Raw genomic sequence first — 24414 nt, forward strand, 5'->3', positions numbered from 1 at the left:
TACAGGAGCACATAAATATATACAGCAAATATTAGTACACATAAAGGGAGAAATTGACAATAATACAATAATAGTAGGGGATTTTATCACCCCACATACATCAATGGACAGATCACCCAGAGAGATAATTAATAAGGCAAAAGTGGTCTTAAATGACATTTTAAACCAGTTGAACTTAATATTTACAAGACATTCCATCCAAAATCAGTGGAATACACATTCTTTTCAAGTGCACATGGAACATTCTCCACAACAGATCACATGCTAGGCCAAAAAATAAGTCTCAATAAATTTAAGACATAAATTTTATCATGCATTTTTTCTGACAACAAGGTATTAAACTAGAACTCAGTTACAGAAAGAAAAAGGGAAAAGCACAAACACATGGAGACTAAACATCATGCTACTAAAAAGCCAATAGGTCAATGAAGACATGAAACAGGAAATCAGAAAATACAAGACAAATGAAAATGGAAATACAACTTTCCAAAATCTATGGGATGCAGCAAAAGGAGTTCTAAGAGGGAAGTTTAAAGTGATACCGGCCCACCTCAAGAAACAAGAAAAATCTCAAACCAACAACCTAACCTACCATCTAAAAGAATTAGAAAAAGAAGAACAAATGAAGCCAAAAGTCAGCAGAAGGAAGGAAATAATAAAGATCAGAGAGGAAATAAATAAAATGGGGGGGAAAAAAACAATGGAAAAGATCAATGAAATGAAGAGCTGTTTTTTTGAAAAGATAAACAAAATTGATAAACCATTTAGCCAGGCTCATCTAGAAGAAAAGAGATAAAACCCAAATAAACAAACTAAGAAATCAAGAAGGGGGAAATAATAACCAACACAACAGGGATACAAAAAAAAAAAATAAGAGAATACAATGAACAGCTACATGCCAACAAATTGGACAACTTAGAAAAAATAGACAAATTTCTGGAAACATACAACCTGCCACGCCTGAATCAGGAAGAAACAAACAATCTGAAAGAACAAAACGATAACTAGTAGAGAAAGTGAATTTGTAATTAAAATAAAAACTTCCATCAAACAAAAATCCAAGACAAGGCAACTTCACAGGGGAATTCTACTGAACATGTAAAGAAGAGCTAATACCTATCCTTCTCAAACTATTCCAAAAAACTGAAGAGGAGCAAACAGTCCCAAATCCATTCTACAAGGCCAGCATTACCCTGATCCCTAAACAAAGACACAGCAAAAAAAGAAAATTACAGGCCAATATCGCTGATGAAGATAGATGCAAAAATTCTCAACAAAATATCAGCAAACTGAATCCAACAATATATAAAAAGGATCACACACCATGATCAAGTAGGATTTATTCCAGATATGCAAGGATGGTTCAATTTTCACAAATCAATGTGATTGATACTACATTAACAAAAGGAAGAATAAAAATCAAATGATCATCTCAATGGATGTGGAAAAAGCATTTGATAAAATTCAACATTCATATATGATAAAAACTCTCATCAACACTGAAAGAACAAATCTCAACAAAGGCAGTATATGATATACCCACAGCTAACATCATACTCTGTGATGAAAAGGTGAGAGCCTTTCCTCTAAAATCAGGACAGGGGATGCTCGCTCTCACCACTTCAATTTAACATAGGATTGGAAGTCCTAGCCACAGCAATCAGAGAAGAAAAAAACAAAGAAAAGGCATTCAGATTTGGAAGGGAAGAAGTAAATCTCACTATTTGCAGTTGACATGAAACTATATATAGAAAACCCTAAAGTCTCCACCTGACAACTAGTAGAGCCAAACAATGAATTTGGTAAAGTTGCTGGATACAAAATTAATATACAGGGCTTCCCTGGTGGCGCAGTGGTTGAGAGTCCGCCTGCCGATGCAGGGGACACGGGTTCGTGCCCCGGTCCGGGAAGATCCTACATGCCACGGAGCGGCTGGGCCCGTGAGCCATGGCTGCTGAGCCTGTGCGTCCAGAGCCTGTGCTCCGCAACGGGAGAGGCCACAGCAGTGAGAGGCCCGCGTACCACAAAAAATATATATATATATACAGAAATGTTTTGCATTTCTATACACTAACAATGAACTATTAGAAAGAGAAATTAAGAAAACAATCCCATTTACCATTGCATGAAAAAGAATAAAATATCTAGGAATAAATCTACTTAAGGAGGTTAAAGACCTGTACTTTTACTATAAGACATTGATGAAAGAAACTGAACTGAATACATACAGATGGCTAACAAGCACATGAAAAGATGCTCAATGTCACTAATCATTAGAGAAATGAAAATCAAAACCACAATGATATATAACCTCACACCTGTCAGAATGGCTATCATCAAAAGTAACAAGTTGGCAAGGATGTGGAGGAAAGGTACACTTTTGTGTACACTTTTGGTGGGAATGTAAATTGTTGCTGCCACTACAGAAAACAGTATGGAGGTTCCTCAAAAAACTAAAAAGAGAACTACCACATGATCCAGTGATTCCACTCCCGGGTATATATCTGGAAAACAACCCTAAATACTAATTTGAAGAGATACATGTACCCCAATGTTCAAAGCGGCGTTATTTACAATAGCCAAGATATGGAAGCAACCCAACTATCTGTCAACAGATGAATGGATAAAGATGTGGTGTACACACACACACACACACACACACACACACACTGGAATATTACTCAGCCATAAAAAAGAATGAAATTCTGTAATTTGCAACAATGTGATGGACCTAGAGAGTGTATGCTTAGTGAAAGAAGTCAGACAGAGAAAGGCAAATACTGTATGTTATCACTTATATATAGAATCTAAAAAATAAAAGAAATGAATATATATAACAAAACAGAAACAGACTCAGATATAGAAAATAAACTAGTAGTTACCAGTGGGGAAAGGGGAGGTGGGAGGGGCAAAATAGGTGTATGGGATTAAGAGATACAAACTGCTATATACAAAATAGATAAGCAACAAGAATATATTATACAGCATGGGGAAATATAGCCATTATTTTATAATATCTTTAAAATGGAGTATAATCTATAAAAATATTGAATCATAACACTGTACACATGAAATTAAACTGCAAATCAACTATACAGCAATAAATTAATTTTAAACAACTACAAAAAAATAAAACTACAAGGAAACCTCATTTAGTCCCATTTCCTCCCTCAAACCTAGGATAACTCTCCTATGAGTTTGACAATTTGGAATTTTGTTTGATTTGAAATGGAGGCATTTCCTTCTAAAACATGCATTCGCAATGAGACCAATATCACCTTCAAGGGCAAAAGTTTACTTCTTTAAAAAGATTTTAAAAATCTTGGGTATTACAACAGTCTGTGGGCCTCCAAAGTTTACCTCTACCTAAGAAATCTTATTACTTAGACTTTAACTTATCTTTTTAGGAAGAAATTAAATTTATTTAGTTAAAATGTATTTTTTCTCCTCGAGGTGGCAGTAATGAGGAAAAGTTGGGAAATACTGTTGTAAAAGTTCATTTAGTCCACCTTCATCTTATTAAACCTCTACAACACCATAATCAATAATAGCATTTATGGGTCCTTATTATGTGCCAGATTGTACCACATGCTCCTATTATAGGGATTATTATATTAATTCTAATAACATCCCAGTGTGGTAGGTACCATGATTATCCTTATTTATTGATACAAATCAAGAAACTGAAGTTAAGGAATGGTAAGAATGCCCATCTTCAAAATTCTCAGTTGCTTCCCTCTATACTGCACTGTCCCTCTATAGCAGTATACATCTCCTCTTTTATCAAATACCTCTAGAAAACAGGAACTCCTTACCTCGAGGTGATTCAGTTTCTAGTATAATGGTGAAGAGCATGGACTTTGAGGTCAGATGGACTCAAGTTAGGATTCTGGTCTGCCATATATTATATATAATTGTTATACAAGTTACTTAATCACTCTGAATATCCTCAGCTATAAAATAAGAATAATATATGCTTACATACTATGATGTGAGGATTAAATGTGATCATATTTATAAAGCCCCTAGCTTTTAACCTTTCACAAAATACAAATAGTCTGTGTGTGTGTGTGTGTGTGTGTGTGTGTGTGTGTGTGTGTGTGTGTGTGTGTAGGGAAATGTATGCAATAACCATTAGTAAAAAAGATATTAATATTAAAGCAGGTTGGAGAGAGAGGGTATATGGGAAATCTCTACACTTTCCTCTCGATTTTGCCATGAACTTAATTGCTCTAAACAATAAAGTTTATTATTTAAAAATTTTAAATAAGAAGAAAGAATTTACTACAACAAAAATTAAAGCAGCAAGGTGCCAAATTTCACCTATTTAATTTTCAGCGCTTTAAGATATTGATTATTTCAACTGTGGATATGATGACTAATTTGAAAAAATGGTGACAGGAACATTTGACAAAAATATATCAAGATCTTATAAATGTGAATAACTCTGACTTGGAAATTTCACTTACAGGAATTCATTCTCAGGAAATAATCAGATAAATGCACAGAAGTGTGTGTGTATGTGTGTGTGAGAATATACGTGAATATGACATTTATTACAGCATTGCTCATAGTGGCAAAAATCTGGAAATATTCCATGTCCATAGATAGGAGGATGGCTGAATAAATTATAGTGGTACATCTCTATAATGCATGATGTGGATCTATGTTTACTGACATGAAAAGAAGGCAATGATATTATATTGTGAAAGAAAATCATGTATTACTTATACAATCAGGAAGTTTATTTTGGAAAAAATGTAGCTTACTGTTCTAAACTATAATGACAATGTACAGTCCTGTGGATAAAGAGTTGAATTCATGGGGGACTTTAGGTTTAAACAACATTTATTTATAAAACCTATGAACTAAAAGACAAATACGTATCCTCTCAGAGCAACAACCACATGTGATCAGTGTGTTCACTAAACATTTCACCAAAGTAATGTCTTTTTTCCAGCCATTTCAACACTGCTGAGGCCCACATGCTAGCTTTCTAAGGAAAGCTAGTATTTGTTACCTCCCTAAAATTTAGATAGATGCTCCTTCTCCAGGTACTGACAAAACCCAAGCACCTCTTTCTATAAAATGTTATGAGATAGTTAATAAGAATCAGAATCTACAGCAAGCTGAATATTTTATTATTTGAACATGGTTATCAGTGGGGAAGGAAAGGGAAGTGGGGGGAATTAAAAAAAATAGGAAGTGAATGGTACTTATCCTGTCTACTCTAAAAGATGACAGATGGGGGCGAATACTTACTATAATTAGAAATAAGGTTATAACATCTGTTCATAGTTTTTTGAGTTAAGTTTAAATATACAATAAAAAAGAATTATTAACATTATGTCTATCCTTTATCAACTTTATCAAACATTTATCCTTTATCAAACATTTCACATAAAAGAATTATTAACATTATGTCTATCCTTTATCCTTTATCAAACATTTCACATAAAAGTAGACATATTCTGAAACTTATTTATTGAGGTTCATTTTTTATACTCTATCAAGGTCTTTCCTTGAGCTGTGAGACCTGCAGATGTAAACAATCTGCCTAATAAATTGTTGACTGTATCTTCCCTGCATCTCTCTTTTCAGACCTCAGCAGGTTAGAGTCTCTAACAAAGCCTAATTTCTCCTAGACTTAAGTCTTCATGAGTGTCAACAGCCAAGAATCATCATCACTCTCTTAATAGCCACAAGTTGCATACCATGTATGTCCTTCACTATCTGAGAAGACATCTTTGATTTTTGCCACATTGGTAAAGGCTCTCTTCACGCCACAGCTTTTTTAAAAGTAGCTGTAACTTTGTTACATGGTCCATGTTACATGTCCATATTCGTCTCTAGTACATACCAATTGCAGCTAGGTGCCATTTATTTAATGCAGTGAATGTGAATAAATCCCTTTATATAAATGCCATTTATTTAACGCAGTGAATGTGAAAGATCCCTTTCATCCGCCAAACTAAAGAGAGTAAGACTTCCTGACGAGAAGCATGAGGAGGCCGTCATTTGGGGCCAGTCTGGGGTTTGAGGTCAACAGCTGTCTTGATCAGAAGTGTCAGGCCTGCAGACACAGTTCACTCACTTATAAATGTGGCCTTTTACCCCGGCCCAGTAAATTACTCATTGAATAAGAGTAACAGAGAAGACAGTGGGAAGTTACATCCAAGAGAAAATGAGAATGACAAGCAGTTCTGAATAGAAAACTCAACTAGAATTTAGGCAGAAAGCAAATTTTGTACATCACAAATGAAAACAGTAATGACTAGAGTGAAAAAAGTCTTAAGATTCATCCATTCAATATGATGCCTAATAAGCAGACTATCCCTATTCTTAACTCCACCTCTATGACGAATCTAGTCTATTTCTCTCACACTGGACAAAAGAGAGTTCTTAAGGCCATTACAGTAATTCCAATAAAACAGAATGGTTATTATGGTGGCTTTTCAAATAATCATGATTTTCCTTTTAACAATGCAGTTTTTACCCATTTTGATTTTTAGACATAAAAATCTGAGAGAGAATGTGAGCAATACAAGTAAAATCTAAGGACTTATTTCACTGGTATAGTCATATATAGGGAAGTGATGCTGAAAAGGAAAGCCATACTGCCAAATGCAACACAGTTTGGATGCTTTGGGCCACATCCCTGGCTCATACCCCTGATTAACTACAAAAGGGGAACCTTGAGGAAGAAGAGCCAAGTGTGTCAAATTTGTTCATGAAACAGCCTTCAAGTTATTTGCATCTATCCTCAACAAATTTTGTTTGGTTTACCAATTTACTGATTAGTATCACAACTTTTTTTTCAAATCATCATTATGGTAGAAGGCCCCTCACCCTCTGGTGGGAATCTCAACTGCCCCTATGCCCAACCAGCCCTAACTGGGCCCACATGAAAACAAGCTCCTTGGTCTATAAAAGCACATTTATCTAGTTGCTTTCAGTTAAAGGCCTTAAGGTTTTGTCCTTGTTCCCTTCTGCTTATTTTCCCTTTTTGATCTTTGATCCTTTTCCTAAACAAAGGTCTGTTCATATATGTGTGAGTCACTTTCTAGAGTTAAAAAATCTTTAAATCTAAGGACCATATCAAAGAAAGTAAAAGTCTCTTAGAAGGCCATCATAGTGAAGCAACTCTTAGGATTTTTTTCTTTAAAATTTCATGTACTCAATGATTACAACTATGTAAATAAATATGCATTTGAAAAAATGGCTTGGGCTTCCCTGGTGGCTCAGTGGTTGAGAGTCCGCCTGCTGATGCAGGGGACACAGGTTCGTGCCCTGGTCTGGGAAGATCCCACATGCCGCGGAGCGGCTGGGCCCGTGAGCCATGGCCGCTGAGCCTGCGCGTCCGGAGCATGTGCTCCGCAACGGGAGAGGCCACAACAGTGAGAGGCCCGCTTACTGCAAAAGAAAAAGATAAAACGGCTAAAAGAAAAACAATGAAGAAAAAGTTGTGTGAGTATAGTCATGGATCCTCATTTGTTAAAAACATCTTGGGACTGTGGCTTACTTTGTGGGAAAAATGTTAATTACTAATTTAATTTCATTAATGGTTATAGAGCTATTCAGATCTTCTATTTTTTTCATTCAGTTTTGGTTATTTTTATTTTTCTAAGAAATTCTCCATTTCACCTAATTTTTCAAGTTTGTTGTTCATAGTGTTCCCTTTATTTTAATTTTTTAAAATCTCTGACATGTCTATCATTAGGTCCCTTTTAGTATATCCCTAATATTGTTCATTATTTTCTGTTTTACCAATCTTGTCAAAGAACAAATGCTTAGCTTTATTAATCCTCTTTTATAAGTTTTTGTTACATTAATTTCTGAGCATATATTATTTCCTTCCTTCTACTTTTTGTAGGTTTATTTTGCTAATATTTTTTGAATTTCTTAAATTGCATGGTGCTTTTTTAAAAAAATTGAAGTATAATTGCTATAGTGATTTGATATCTCTATACATTACAAAATGATCACTGCAATTAGTTACAATCTGTCACCATATGAAGTTATTATAATATTATTGACTATATTCCTCATGCTGTGTATTTCATCCCTGTGACTCATTTATTTTGTAACTGGAAGTCTGTACCTCTTACTTTCCCTCACCTATTTTACTCATCCCCACCACTCATCTCCCCTCTGGCCACCACATGTTTGTTCTCCAAATCGATGAGTCTGTTTCTGTTTTGTTGTTTGTTCATTTGTTTTGTTTTTATGTTCCACATATAAGTGAAATCATACAGTATTTGTCTTTCTCTGTCTGACTTATTTCACTTACCATAATACCCTCTAGGTCCATCCATGTTGTTTCAAATGGCAAGATTTCATTCGTTTTTATGACTGAGTAATAGTCCATTGTATTAATATAGACCACATCTTTTTTACCCATTCATCTGTCAGTGGACACTTAGTTTGCTTCCATATCTTGGCTATTATAAATAATGTTTTAAATTGCATGGTTCTTTAATTTTGAGCCTTTCTTCTTTTCTAATACAAACATTTAAAGCTATATATTTCCCTTATAACTCTGCCTCAGAACTTACCTCTGAATTTCTCATTCAAACTCAACATGTTCAAAACCAATCTCTTGACCTTTTCCCACTACCTATTCTTTCTGCAGTTTTACTGGTCTTCTCAATGCAACTCCATTTTTCCAGTTGCTGAGATCCAAACACTTCAAGTCATCCTTACCTTCTCTTTCTATCATATGCTTCATCCAGTCTGTGAGCAAATGCTATTAGCCAAACCTTCAATATGTCCAAAATCCAAGCACTCTATCCTCATCCCTCTTACTACCAATCTGCTTTAAATGGTCACCATTTCTCACTCAATTATTGCAACAGCCTCCCAAATGCTCTCCTTGCTCTTGGCCTTCAAAGGTCTATTCTCAACATAGCAACTGAGTGATTCATTCACTAGTTGGTCCAAATCATCTACTGACTTGCCCTATTATTCAAGAGAAAAATCCCAGTTCCTTACAACAGTCAACAAAAGTCCTATATAACCGAGCCACCTGCTAGACCTCTGACCCAAGCTCTTATTATTCTGCCTCTCATTCACTGCTCCAGCCAAAGTGCTGGGATTTAACTCATATTTCACCTTCTTAGGGAGGCCTCACCACCCAATGCTCCCTAGTTCCTGTCCTTGCTTTGCTCTTCTTCAAGGTATGCATCATTACTTAACATTCTATATATTCTACCTACTTATTTACATAATGTTTCCTTCACTAACTGTAAACTTTATGATGCCATGGATTTTTGTGTGTGTGTCTGTTTTGTTCATTGCTATATTCTAGCTCTAACTATAGTGCCTGTTCATATTCTCTATTTCCTTAATTATACTTTGTTCACTTAATCTATCAATTACCACACAAAGGGAATTAAAATTTCTAACTATGAAAGTGGATTTGTCAATTTTTATTTTATGTGTACTCAAGCTATATTATACACATTTAGAATTGTTATATCTTACTGGTAAATTGATTCTTCTGTTGATATTGATCTCTATTAATCTGTACTACTGATTTTGCTTTAAAGACTATTTATGTAACATTATTAGGTCTCTTTTGGTATTGACTTAGTATAATTTTTTTCCATTCTCTAGCTTTTAAACTTTCTATGTGTTAGGTGTCTCTTGTAAAAACGTAGAAAAAACTGTTTCAACAATCTCTGCGAATGAAAATTTTAACCTACTTAAATTGACAATGATTATTGATTTTTAAAATTCATTTCTACTACCTCATTGTGTTTTCTGTTTTTCATCTTTTTTTATGTTTCTTCCCCCTGCATGCTGCACCCTCCCCCAATTCTTGCCTTCTTTGGGGTTGAATTTTTTTTCCTTATCCAACATTTTCACTCTATTTGTTTGACAAGTATACACTCTATTTCTATTCTTTCAGTGATTACCCTAGAAATTCTACCGTGTATCTTTTACTGAATAAAATCTGGTATTAATAAGTATCTCTACCTTCCTCTTGAAAAGTCAAGAACCTTAGAATGCTTTAACTTCTTCACTTCTCTTCTGATTTATATGTTGTCATTGTCCAGGATTCTAATCTTAATTTAACCACCTGCATTAGACATTAGTGGTTATGTTTTACATGATCCATTTTTGTTTAAGTTCCCACAAGTTTAACATTATTTTTGTCCACCACTCCTTCTTGCATCTCATACCTTCCTTCCTTTTAGTTCTCTCAAGGAAGATGTTGCCCTTCAAGGGTCCTAGATTGATGTGGGGATCTCTGATCCAGTCTCCCACTCTGCTTGAGCTCTAGGCTTTGTCTCCAACCCTCTGAGTACACAGCCTTTATAAATCAAACACCTCACTGCCAGGTGCCAGCAGATGCCCTCAAGGCAAACTTTGACTTTGCTTATTCTTGTGGAATCAAGCATCCTTGTCATTTCAACTTCTGAGTGTTTCCCTTAGTTTCCTGCCAGCTCTACCAGGCTTTAAACAAATATTTTAAATATATTATCCATTAAATAGATGATCTGACCAGGAAGTTTTTCTCTGTATATCATTCTGTCTTATTCTCTAAATATTCGTAGGTAGCAGTTTTAGTATTTTTGTTTTTTGAATTGGTTTCATATAATTGTTTTATTTACTGTGTATGCTCCATTAGTAAAAAGTAAAATTTAAAAAGCCATTTAAAAGTCAAAGTGGTTAACAATTTCTTTTTGCCTAACATATATATTTTTCATAAGCCAAGAGCCATTTCTAAAAGACTACCTTTTGTTTTCTGAATTCTAAGTGTAAATATTGACTCCAACATAATACATATTATCCTCCAATATATTATACAAATTTTCAAACATCCAGGAAAGTGAAAATAATATATATATTTTTTTACCACCTAGATTCTATCATCATTTTACAACATTGTTTTATCACATATCTATTCATCTCCCTTTCTATCCATCAGTTCATCTTTTTTGTTGCAGTGCCAAGGAAAATGCAGACATCAGTACATTTCCCCACAAATATTTTATAAACATGATATTTTTATTTCTAGGCAATAAAGCTCCCTGTCCCAAGATTTTGCATACTATTTTATAAGCATTTTAAAAATATGATTTTCTGTGCCATAATCACATAATAATATTTGAGTCAGAAAACAACAGTCTTATAGTTAAGAGGGGAAATAAGTAAAATTAACTATTAATCCTTTATAACATATTTCCATGTTAGTAAAATAAGCTTCATATGTGGCACATTCACTGAAATGTTTGCCCTTTTATTTCATCAATATTTAGGAGTTCCTCTTATAGTTTCTATTTACTTATAATGAAAAGCTCTTGTTAATACTTCCCTATTTTGTTTTTAACATCTTTATTGGAGTATAATTGCTTTACAATGGTGTGGTAGTTTCTGCTGTATAACAAAGTGAATCAGCTATACATATATCCCCATATCCCCTCCCTCTTGCGTCTCCCTCCCACGCTCCCTATCCCACCCCTCTAGGTGGACACAAAGCACCGAGCTGATCTCTCTGTGCTATGCGGCTGCTTCCCACTAGCTATTTTACATTTGGTAGTGTATATATGTCAATGCCACTCTCTCACTTTGTCCCAGCTTACCCTTCCCCCTCCCTGTGTCCTCAAGTCCATTCTCTACGTCTGCGTCTTTATTCCTGTCCTGCCCCTAGGTTCTTCAGAACCATTTTTTTTTAGATTCCATATATATGTGTTAGCATATGGTATTTGTTTTTCTCTTTCTGACTTACTTCACTCTGTATGACAGACTCTAGATCCATCCACCTCTCTACAAATAACTCCATTTCTTTTTATGGCTGAGTAAGATTCCATTAATACTTCCCTATTCAGTAGTTCTGGAGGACTGTTCAATTTTATGGAAGCAGAGAGGTGAACAATCACCTTCTGAACTTAGTTTAGGCAAATCTGCATCTTCCTTCTATGATACTGTGATTTATAATAAGAAATATGTATGTTAGATCTTTGTACTGTTTGTGACAAAGGAGCTCCCTGGAGCTTCCTAAGTGACAAGGAGCCAAAAAGGTGAAAGGAAAGTCTTTTGTAATTCATAACAATCCCATTTCAACCATACCTGAGTTTAGGTTAATGAGGTGACTTTCTGAAAGCCTCTACAGATGGGGGCTGGTTGTCAGGGAAACCAACCACATAATTAGAGGGTTAGAACTTCAGTCTCACTCCTGGACTTCTTGGGAGGAGGGAGGAAAGGGGAGCTGGAGGTTGAATTAATCACCAATGGCCAGTAATTTAATCAATCATGCCTATGTAATGGAGCCTCCATAAATACTCAAAAGGAGAAGATTCAGAGAGCTTCTGGATTGGTGAATATATGGAGGGGCTGGGAAGGTGCTGCACTCGGAGAGGGCACAGAGGCTTCGAGTCCTTTCCCATATAACTTGCCTTATGCATCTCTTCATCTGGCTGTTTTATTTGTATCCTTTAAAATATCAGCAATAGGGGCTTCCCTGGTGGCACAGTGGTTAAGAATCCGCCTGCCAATGCACGGGACAGGGGTTCAAGCCCTGGTCTGGGAAGATCCCACATGCCGCGGAGCAACAAAGCCAGTGTGCCACAACTACTGAGCCTGTGTTCTAGAGCCCGCAAGCCACGGCTACGAGCCCACATGCCACAACCACTGAGCCTGTGCTCTAGAGCCCGTGAGCCACAACTACTGAAGCCCGTGAGCCACAACTACTGAAGCCTGTGCGCCTAGAGCCCCTGCTCTGCAACAAGATACCGCAATGAGAAGCCCGTGCACCGCAATGAAGAGTAGCCCCACCAGGGAAGCCCCGCCATATACTTTTTGATATTAAAATCAATATAATATTTTATTCTTTTTCTAATCAGGACTCAAGCAATCTGAGTCCTCAGCTTAACCAGTGGGTGATCTTAGGTATATCCCTACTCTGCATGGTGCCTCTTTCTTTCATCTTTAATTTAAAATTCTTTATGATGATCTTTACTGTTTAGGACTTATTCCATTATCTAATAACTTTTTTTAGAGTATTAAAATACTGGCTAGCCAAGTACAGAGGGTAATGCAATTCTAGTACTTCACAAATACAGAAAAGTATTTGCCCTTTTTCTCTTCCCTTAAGCAGAACTTCTTGGCAGCAGATTAAACAAAAGGATGGTTCCAACTTAAGCTATCTCATTCAATTTCTTCTACACTTAACGTTCCTTTTTTCATAATGCCGTGTATAGCCTACTGTCAAAAGAACTACTAAACATTCATTATAATTGAAATAGTAGAAAGCATGCAAAAAAGGAAATATGAAAAACCTAGTATACCCTAAGAGAAAACATTCAATTCCAGATGTAACAACACAGAAAAGTTAGAGTCTGTGTGGTTACATCAGTACTACATCAGTCCCAGTATTTCTGTCATGTCTATGTATATGACTATACATAGAACACTGCCTCATTTAGGGTGAAGAATCTTTTAGAATATACTAAAATCGTTCAGATAAAAAGGCAATATTCAATTATAGGTCATAACTCATGCAATATATTAACATCTCTCAGCTTCTATAAAGACTGTTTTCCAAAGGTTTCACTGTTGGGTAGAGATCAAAGTGCCACTTTATAAATAGTTTACTCATTTGTCAATTGATAATACCTCCTTAGCAGGGTTGTTCTGAGGAAAAAAAGGGGAGACTATACATGAAATTGCTTGAGTTAAAAAGAACTACAACAGCTAGGTTATACTGTAAGTAAAATGAAAACTCTAAATTCAACTCAATGTAATTTATGGTACATGAAACTGAAAATTCTATTACTTTCTATTATAAAATATATATAAAAGTACACAAAAAGTATACTTTCAGCTAAAAGAATAATAATTTTTATTGGACCCTGATATATACCCCACTTAAGAAATGGAACATTACTAATACCTTGGTGGCTCCATGGGCTTGTTCCTCTCATATTTCTCTTAACCCATTCCACAATATCCTAAATTTTGTTATACTCACTTCTTTGCTTTTACTTCTAGCACTGACATATTCAGATGTATCCCTAAAGTAACTAACTAGCTAGTTATCTATCTATCTATCCATCCATCCATCCATCTCTATCCATCCATTCATCTTCCATCCATTTTTTGAACTTTATATATAGAGAAATGCTATATGTACTTGTGCTTCAACTTCTGCAGTATCTGTCTCAGAGTAACTTCTTGACATTATCTAATTTTTCACATAATCCATAAGATTAAAAGAATTAAAGGAAATTAAAGCAGAGAAAATGAGGCACAGTGAAGCTAGCAACTTGCCACCTTGTATAGGAAGACAATGAGCAAATCTCTCTACAGTAATTCTGAAAGTAAAGCAGACCTGTGACTGTCTTAGAACTTTATAGCACATTCATTTTAGCTGCAATTAAAATAAACATTTCTCTATTGTTAAGAGTACAATTAATATTTTAAAATTCACTTTACATAGCTGGTATTTTTTGCTTTTGTATTAAAGGGGCAATTATATTAAAGTGTAGTAATGATGTAAAAGCCCTCAACAATATTCCAATATAGTCCTTAATAGGAAAACAAGAACGAATTAAATAAAGAATATCAAGAGCCAATTTCTTTTTCTCTTAGGGGACAGACTATTAAAAAAGATATAGCCATATTATGGAATATTCTAATTAAAGAAGATGGCTCCTTGAATAGGTAATTAGTCTGACACTAATTAATCCAAAGATATCATTCACCTGAGTAAGTGGTGGAAGAATCTCCTTGCATATTTGCTGATTTGGTCTCTGTATTCCAATATAGTTGTATCCAGGAGTGGTCTTGTTGGAGCATAGAAGGTTCCAAGGCTTGCCTCAAGCTGTGCTGTGGAATTCAAACATAGCAGCACTAAAACAAGTGAAACTCCTTCAATTACAACAGAATACTCATGTTTGCAGTCAGTCAGGTTTTGCAAACTTGGATGAAATGTGAGCTTGTTGCAGGAAAGATGAAATTAAAATATGACAGCTGATACAAAAACAAACCTGTGTATAAACTTTCACTTGAAGCAAAGCTGACAATGACTCTGAGCAACAAAAAGCTGTCAAAACTGAAGAAATCCATAATGAATCAACCTCTCACCACAAATGGGTAATTAAAACAGTGACTCATCAGAGTAACACAGTTTGAACTAGTATTTCCAGTAAAATCAACTCACAGTGTGCTCAACATTTACTCTTTAGCTGGAAGGAACAAACTAGCCTTTCTGCATTAGGCACTGAAATCAGTATTAGAAATGTTTAAAAAAATAATACAAATAAAAATATCCTGATTGGAGTAATAATATCTCTCTATTACAACTTTAGAGAAAGACTGAAATTCCCTATACCTTCCTTAAATCCTGTCCTGAACAACAAGATTGTTGGTTTTGTCCAAGTGTGAAAGTTAACACACCCCTGGGAGGTACGTTAATCTGCTTTGGTCAACTGACACCCTCCTAGGAAGGAAGGATTGGAGAGCAGGTTTTGATAAGCCAAAGGGCTAGTGATTGGGAGAAAACAGCACATTTTGCCTAATTTACACTTTTACCAAGACATGCCAATGGGGTTGTGTTTCCTCCAAGAAATACCTGGAAAATATATAATTACCATAATGGTGAGAGTTGTATGAGAATACAGTTCACAGTAAGACTCCACTGATTTTTATGCTACTAGCATTAGGTTGAATGAACAATTCCTTATTTAGCAAAACTCTTTAATTTTAAGCATATCTGGGTTTGAAAGTATTGCATACCTCATCAGAGTAATTGCTATGGACTTGGCTAAGCTGTTAGCTATTTCTTTTTTTAATCTCAAATCTAGACAGTAAAGTAAGATGAACTTTAGTGGTATTTTCTTTCAAAGCAGCAGTCAATTTAGATTAAAATTGAATACAGCAATGCCATTGTGAAAGCAAGCCAGATTCTCTTGCCATTGCTTGTTTTCTTGACAGCATGTTCCGTACATCTGAAATGTTTGAGCCTACATGGAATACTCGTAGGTCTCAGCACAGTTATAGATTCATTAGATAGCCCAGCTTGATGTTTAAGGCAGAAATGAAGATCTCAAAGACAACCACAGCACAGCTACAAATAAAAGAGCTCACTGGGTTCCACTAATAAGAGGAAAACAAATTACCATGTCAAATTTGTTAGATTCAGATAGAATAAATCTCAATAGAGAAGAATTGTAAATGTTTTAGAAATGTGTTTTGTAGTTACTTGGGGGAAAATGCATATACCTGCTTAAAATGTACATATTCTGATAACCCAGCATCATGCAAGCATTTTATTTTAATAGCCTAGTATATCATACAAGTTTTTTATTTCCCTATCCACCCAATATGGTTCCTTGATAATATCCTTTATTAAGGCGGGAATCTGATAATACCCATTTGTGAATTTCCTAATAATCTTTCTTACTACACAGGGATCTTACAACACAAATTCACTAAGGTGCTAGCAATTTCTCAGTCTCCTAAGAGTCAATATTTTATCTTCTTATTTCTTCAACTGTAAGTTTAGAGTATCTTGCATGGATTATGTGTACCAGACTTTCTTTAGGGACCCTGCTACTTTTTTTTTCCTCTGCTATCTACCCAACCTGAAGAGTGTACCAATACTAATAAATAATTACTTGAGATAACTCTGCAGGTAGAAATATTACAGTAATCCTAGAACCCTAAAATTTTGAAGTTATAATCTTCTTTTTATTTTTAACTAATATTCATTGAGTACCTACTGTGGGCCAAGTACTGTGCTATGCATTTTCTCATTGCAGAAGTACTGGAATCTCCGTAGATGTGTTGGACTACCTCCAAAAAGCACATTCAATTAACATTAAATAAATATTTATTGTGGGCCTCCTATGAGTTGGGGCCAAGTCTCATGATGCAGACTTCTTGAAAGAACATGTTCTTGCTGATTATTCTTCTCTAAAATTAGTAAAATGAAGGTTATGTACAGAATACTATCTAAACAATTTGTTTACTTTGGAAACGTAATAAAATGGAATAAGAAAATCTATAAACGTGGAAAGAAAATAGTGGGGAAGCAAAGCTCTCCAGTAAAGGCCTTTTGACATATTCCCTGTTTTCCTTACCTTGTAAATCACATACAGAAAGTTTCTCATTGGCCATTATTTCCCACTGTTAATATCAATGCTTATTACAAACATTTGAAATAAAGATATGAATGCAAGAATGTTTAGATGCATTTTACATTAAGTAAATAAATTACTCATAATAAAAATAACATACACTGGATAACTGGCAAATATAAAAATTGATTTCATTATTGTATGTGGCACATATTTTTTTTTTCTTTTTTGTTAACAGTGCCTTGTCTCTCTTTGACAATAAACATCTGAGATCCTATGGGCAAAATAACTTATTAGGAGAAGGTTGGGAAATCACACACACACAATCAGTGGTAAGGTCTACTGTCTGGACAAAGAACTCGGGATGTGAAAGAAAAATACTGATGTCTAAAGTAAAGGAGAAATAAGGACTTTGTTTAGGGCCCTTTGTCTTCCAAACCCTACAGAGTACATGAAATTTCTCATCAAAGTTTGAAATCTGAGCATATTCTACACATGAACTTAGTCTGAAATATACAGTGACTTCATTGTGAGTTCCAACATAGGTATATACAGAAAAGTTATTACGTTGACCAGTACTATACAGTAAGTACCGTATGGAAGTAATTATTTGATACCTCATTTTGTCAGTTTAATAGGGCATTAACATTTTTGTCTTCTAATCTCCAGTAACATGACTTCAAAACATCCTCAAAAAAACTACTAACAATAAAATGTACTTCATGAACTAACACACCATTGTAAAGCAATTATACCCCAATAAAGATGGTAAAAAAAAAAAAAAAAAATGTACTTCATGTATATACAAAACCCATTTATGAAATATATTTTAAGTCTGACCTTCTCTCTCTGGAGTGAGCTTTTGTCTAAGAAGATGGTTTACGATGGCAGTCATGCTGATAAAGCACTGGTAGCCCAGAGTGTCCCAGTTCATACTATTCAGGATGTTTATTGCCTCATAGATCTCATCACAGTGAATGTACTGGAAGATGATGTCTACCAGGCCCAGCTGTCCTTGTGTGAAGATACCTGTCACAGAAAAATATAAAATCAAGTGAATCTTTTAAAAATAAGAAGTAGGACTTCCCTGGTGGTCCAGTGGCTATGACTCCATGCTCCCAATGCAGGGGGGCCAGGTTCAATCCCTGGTCAGGGAACTAGATCCCACATGCCGCAACTAAAGATCCCGCATGCCACAACTAGGGACCCCGTGTGCAACAACTGAAGATCCCACATGCCACAACTAAAGATCCCAGATGCCACAACTAAAGATCCTGCATGCCACAATGAAGATCCCACAAGCGGCAGCTAAGACCCGGTGCAGCCAAATAGATAAATAAATAAAAAGTAGACGGCTTCCCTGGTGGCGCAGTGGTTGAGAGTCCGCCTGCCGATGCAGGGGACACGGGTTCATGCCCTGGTCTGGGAAGATACCACATGCCGCGGAACGGCTGGGCCCGTGGGCTGTGGCCGCTGAGCCTGCGCGTCCGGAGCCTGTGCTCCGCAACAGGAGAGGCCACAACAGTGAGAGGCCCGTGTACCACAAAAAAATAAATAAAATAAAAAGTAGAATAACAAAAACAGATTTAAATTTTCTACAAAGGAAAAATCCAGTGATCATTTCTTGCATAAAGTGCTAGAAATATGGGATTTGGGGGGGGCAAGAGTAATATGGCACTGTGGTTAAATCTTTAAATACCACCTACCAACTCCATCTAGCTTAGGCTTACCATTCAGCACATATTAACTAATTTATAATCAAACTGTTCAGACTAAAAATGAAAAAACCTGAGAACTTTTAGGTAAATCACAATAGCTAATTTAATTTTTCCCATCTGTCATTTAGGCCTCGGTTGTATATATTTAGAGATAATTTTGATGTAACACAATTCTTATTGACCAGCTTAATTAGTTCTAAGTTGCACCTGGTCTTCAGCCCCATGTACTTGGGGGTCTTTAAAGTACAAATATCCATGACAAATATAATGTGACTATATAAACATTTTTAGGACTGTTTTATTAATGGGTGCTCTAAATTGATAGCTTCTTCACAGATACCACATACCAATTTATTTTAAATTGGCACTGAGATTATTCTCTTCTATTATTAGTAATTATTAGTAAGAAATTATCAGGATTAATCTTGTTATTGATCCACTTTCACAACTAAGATCTACTATAAAATATCTTAGAACAACATAAACACATTTGCCTACCCTTTTAAAATGAAAGAAAATCCACTTCTAAGCTTAGAGAAGCAAGAGCACAAAACAAAGGGGGGTGGACTCTGTTCTAGTTTTATCTTATCTTTTAAATATGGCTGATCTCATTTGAAGCTAACAATTTCTGTGTAATTAAGTGACAGTAAGTATTAGTGCTTTTAAGGAGTTCGGGTTTTTTTTAATCTTTAAAAAGTAGCTATCTGTAAAATCTTTTTCCTTCCACAAATGTTTACTGATTTGAGTGAAACTACAAAAACTTCTCAGTACAAATAATCATAAAGCTAAATGAGAAAACGTATGTGAAATTATTTGGAATCTGTGAAGTATATAAAATAAAAACAGGGAAACAAAGATAAAAAATAGCAAACTTTGCTTCTGAAATTATGCAAGCTAGAGACAACAGTAGGGCTTTAAAAAATGCTGAGAGATAAAAATGAATTAGCCTAGAATTCTATAATTTTATAACAAAGCATTGAAAATTCATGAAGAAAAAACATTCTTTTTTTTTTTTTTTTTTTTTTTTTTTTGCGGTACGCGGGCCTCTCACTGTTGTGGCCTCTCCCCTTGCGGAGCACAGGCTCCGGACGCGCAGGCTCAGCGGCCATGGCTCACAGGCCCAGCCGCTCCGCGGTATGTGGGATCCTCCCGGACCGGGGCACGAACCCGTGTCCCCTGCATCGGCAGGCGGACTCTCAACCACTGCGCCACCATGGAAGCCCCAGAAAAAACATTCTTAATAACAGAGCTCTAAAACAATAAAGCAAAAACTATCAAACTAAAAGGAGAGAAAGTCAAATCTACAATTATCATTGGAGATTTCACCACTTCTCTCTGATTAGTTGAAAAAACCTATAAACAAAATCTGTAAATATAGAAAACACTTGAAAAACATCAGTAAATTTGACCTAATTGACATCTATACAACGCTTCACCCAACAACAGCAGAATACACATTCTTTTTAAGTGCACATATAACACCAACCAAGATGGAGCATATTCTGGGAGATAAAACAAGCCTCAATAAATTTAAATGCTTTGAAAGTATACAGAATAGGTTCCCAGACCACAATAGAACTAAATTAGATATCAAAACAGAAAGATATCTGGATGACTTTTAGTGTCTAAGGATTTATACACCAAGATTTTCAAGGGAGAAAATATTCCCCTTATATCCTCAGTGTGCTGGTAAATCTAAGTGATGTAAATACTCCCACCATGGCTGATTTCAAGCACTAATGTGATGTCATGGAACAAGTGATGCACCACTGCACACTGTTATGTAATATTTCTACCAAACAGATAAAATAAGTGTAAATAACCTTAAGGGTATAGATAATAGCAAAATGTAGTAAAATAACTAGGAAGTGGGAAAAAAAGAAATATATCTGGAAAATCTTTAAATATTTAGAAATTAATCAACACTGTTCTAAATAACCTATGGGTCAAAGAAGAAAACATGAATTAGAAAATATTTTGAAATGAATAAAAATAAAAATATAACATCAAAATTTGTGAGATGTAGCTGTGGTTATAGTATTACTTAGAGGGAAATTACCAGCATTAAATATTCAATTACAAAAGAAAAAGGGTCTGAAATCAACAATCCAAGCTTCTACATTAAGAACCTAGAGAAAGAAGAGCAAATTAGACCTAAAATAAAATAGGAGATAATGAAAATATGAAAATAAATAATAGAGAAAGTCAATGAACACAAAAGCTGGTTCTCTGAAACAATTTGTAAAATTGACCAACTTCTGGGGCTTCCCTGGTGGCGCAGTGGTTGAGAGTCCACCTGCCGATGTAGGGGACATGGGTTCGTGCCCCGGTCCGGGAAGATCCCACATGCCGTGGAGCGACTGGGCCCGTGAGCCATGGCCGCTGAGCCTGCGCGTCCAGAGCCTGTGCTCCGCAACGGGAGAGGCCACAACAGTGAGAGGCCCACGTACCGCAAAAAAAAAAAAAAAAAAAAAAAAAAAATTGACCAACTTCTGCCAAATTGAGAAAAAAAAGAGAAGATACATTTATCAATATCAAGAATAATCATTATAGCACTACAGACATTAAAAAATAAGTGAATAATATGCTAACTTTACAGAAATAAATGTAGCTTAAATGAAACAGATTCCTTGAAAGATACAAATTATCAAAGCTCATTCAAGAAGAAATGAACAGACAACCTGAATGATCCTATATTATTTAAATTTGAATTTGCAGTTTAAAAACCTTTACACATACACACACACACAAAACCAGATGCCTTCACTGGTGAATTCTCTCAAACAATAAGAGAAGAAATAGTATCACCTCTACACAACGCAAAATATAAGAGGAAGGAATATTTCCTAATTCATTTAATGACATCAGCATTACACTGATACCAAAAATGACAAAACATTACAGGAAAAGAAAAAGAAAATTGCAAACCACTATCTCCCATAAACAGATACAAAAATCCTTAAAAAATATTAGCAAATCCAGCAACATATTGAAAAGGTAATACATCATGAACAAGAGAGATTTATCCCACAAATGCAAGGTTGCTGAAACATCTGAAAACTGATCAACATAATTCACTATATGACCAGAAAAAACATATAATCATTTCAATACATGCAGAAAAGCACTTGATAAAATTGAACATCCACTCATGCTAACATATATCAGCAGACTAGCAATGGAAGGGGACTTCCTCAACCTCGATAACATCATACATACAGTGAAAGATTAAATGCTATCCACCTAAGATTGGAAACAAAGCAAGGATATCTTCCCTTGCCACTTCTATTTAATATTGTACTGTCCTAGCTAGTAAAATAGGAAAGAAAACAAAATAAAAGGCATACACGTTGGATAAGAATATATAACATTTGTTTTTAACTGAAGTTGTCATAGTCATCTACGTAGAAAATCCTAAGTAATCTACAATAAAAAGTTACAACTAAGAAATGAGTTTACCAGTGTTGCAGGATACATGGTCAATATTTTAAAATTTTATTTTTATATAACCCCAATGAACAACTAAAAGTTGTAATTAAAAATACTAATTACGATAGCATCCAAAAACATGAAGAAATTATGTACAAGATCTTTACACTTTAAACTATAAAACACTGCTGAGAGAAATTAAAGAAGACCTGAATAAACAGAGATGTTGTGTTCATAAATTGGGAGACTCAATATTGTTAAATTGCCATTCCATCCCATATTGATCTATAGATTCAATGTAATCTCAATCAAAATCTCACCAGGTGTTTTTGTAGAAATTGACAAGTCAGTTTTAAAACTTACACAGAAATTCAAAACATCTAGAGTAGCCAAAACAATTTTGAAAAGAAGAACAGAGACTTCCCTGGTGGTCCAGTGGTTGAGACTTCGCCTTCCAGTGCAGGGGGTACGGGTTCAATCCCTGGTAGGGGAGCTAAGATCCCACATGCCTCCCGGCCAAAAAACCAAAACATAAAACAGAAGCAATGTTGTAACAAATGCAATAAAGACTTTAAAAATGGTCCACATCAAAAAATAAATAAATAAAGAACAAAGTTGGAGGACTAATAGTCCTGGCTTCAAGACTTACTGTAAAGCCACAGAAATTAAGACAGTGTAGTACTCGCTAAAGTATATACATAGAGATCAGTGGACGAGAACAGAGTCTTTTTTGTTGTTGTTGTTGTTTTTTGCGTTACGCGGGCCTCTCACCGCTGCGGCCTCTCCCGCCGCGGAGCACAGGCTCCGGATGCGCAGGCTCAGCGGCCATGGCTTATGGGCCCAGCCGCTCCGCGGCATGTGGGATCCTCCCGCACCGGGGCATGAACCCGCGTCCCCTGCATCGGCAGGCGGACTCTGAACCACTGTGCCACCAGGGAAGCCCCAGAGTCTTTTCATAGATAAACACACACATATGATCAAGGGAATTCAATGGAGGAAGGATAGTCTTTCCAACAGTTGCTGCTGGAACAACTGAATATTCATATTAAAAAATTAATTTCAACTCATACCTCACACCATACAGAAAAAATTACTTGTATCAGACAATAAACCTAATTGTAAAAGCTAAAACCATAAAATTTCTAGAAGAAAAAAGGGTTCGACAAAAACTTCTTTGATAGCACATAAAAAGCATAAGCCATAAAATTAAAAAATCCAAGAACTGGCTTTCATCAAAACTAAAACTTCTGCTACCTAAAAAATTGTTAATAAAATGAAAAGATAAATTACAGGATGGAAGAAAATATTCACAATACTAGCATCCTACAAAGGACTTTTGTTCAGAACATATAAAAACTCTTACAACTCAATAATAAATAAACAATCCAATTAAACTTGGGCAAAAGATTTGAAGATATACTTTATCAGAGAAGATACATGGCAAATAAACACATAAAAGATGACCAGCTCCAAAGGCTCATCAGGGAAATGCCAACTAACACCACTATACACCTACTACAATGGCTAAAATTAAAAAGACCATTAATGCCAAGTTTTGGTGAGGATGTGGAGTAACTGGAACTCCAAAATAGCTTCTTCTTAAGTTAATCGTTAACTTAGCATATGGCCCAGCCATTCTACTCCTAGGTTTTTCCTAAGAGAAATTAAAATAGATGTCATACATCTATTTTACATACATTTGTACATAGTTTGTACATAGTTTGTGGACACAAAGACTAGTACAAGAAAGTACATAGCATTTTCAATGATATTGGCTTAAATTTGGAAACAACCCAAATGTCCATCCACATGTGAAAAGATACACAAATTGTGATTTAGCTATATAATAGAATACTACTCAGTAATATAAGTGAAAATTTACAGATATACATGGAAGAGTCTCACAGACTCTTCCATACTTACTGAGTGAAAGTAGCAAGACACAAAAGAGGACCTATTTCTTGAGTATATTTCTATAAAATTCTAGAAAAAGCAGATCTAATCTGTAATAACAGAGAGCAGATCAATGCACTTTAGCTTCGAGGGAGGCAGGGATTGACTGCAAAGGGGCTGAGAGAATTTTGAGGGTGAGGGAAATGTTTTACATCTTGATTGTGGTGGTAATCATGGGGATATACATATTTGCCAAAACTCATTGACCTATGCATTTTTAAAATAGGTAC

The 24414-nt window shown here is 35.4% G+C and overlaps 1 protein-coding gene across 1 annotated transcript in view; it reads right to left on the reverse strand.

The window, feature by feature from the left end:
- The window catches only part of WDPCP (WD repeat containing planar cell polarity effector), a 276699-nt gene that overhangs the window by 92384 nt on the left and 159901 nt on the right, over positions 1 to 24414 (reverse strand). Inside the window, exons 12-13 of the mRNA XM_027131634.1 lie at positions 17925 to 18113; positions 14709 to 14832 (exon numbers count right to left, since the gene is read on the reverse strand). Of these exons, the coding sequence (XP_026987435.1) occupies positions 14709 to 14832; positions 17925 to 18113 (313 nt within the window). The remainder of the gene's footprint in view (positions 1 to 14708; positions 14833 to 17924; positions 18114 to 24414) is intronic.

The sequence above is a fragment of the Aethalodelphis obliquidens genome, unplaced genomic scaffold (assembly GCF_003676395.1).
Source record: "Aethalodelphis obliquidens isolate GAN/ISIS:26980383/991018 unplaced genomic scaffold, ASM367639v1 scaffold40, whole genome shotgun sequence".
In the NCBI taxonomy this organism is placed as follows: domain Eukaryota; kingdom Metazoa; phylum Chordata; class Mammalia; order Artiodactyla; family Delphinidae; genus Aethalodelphis; species Aethalodelphis obliquidens.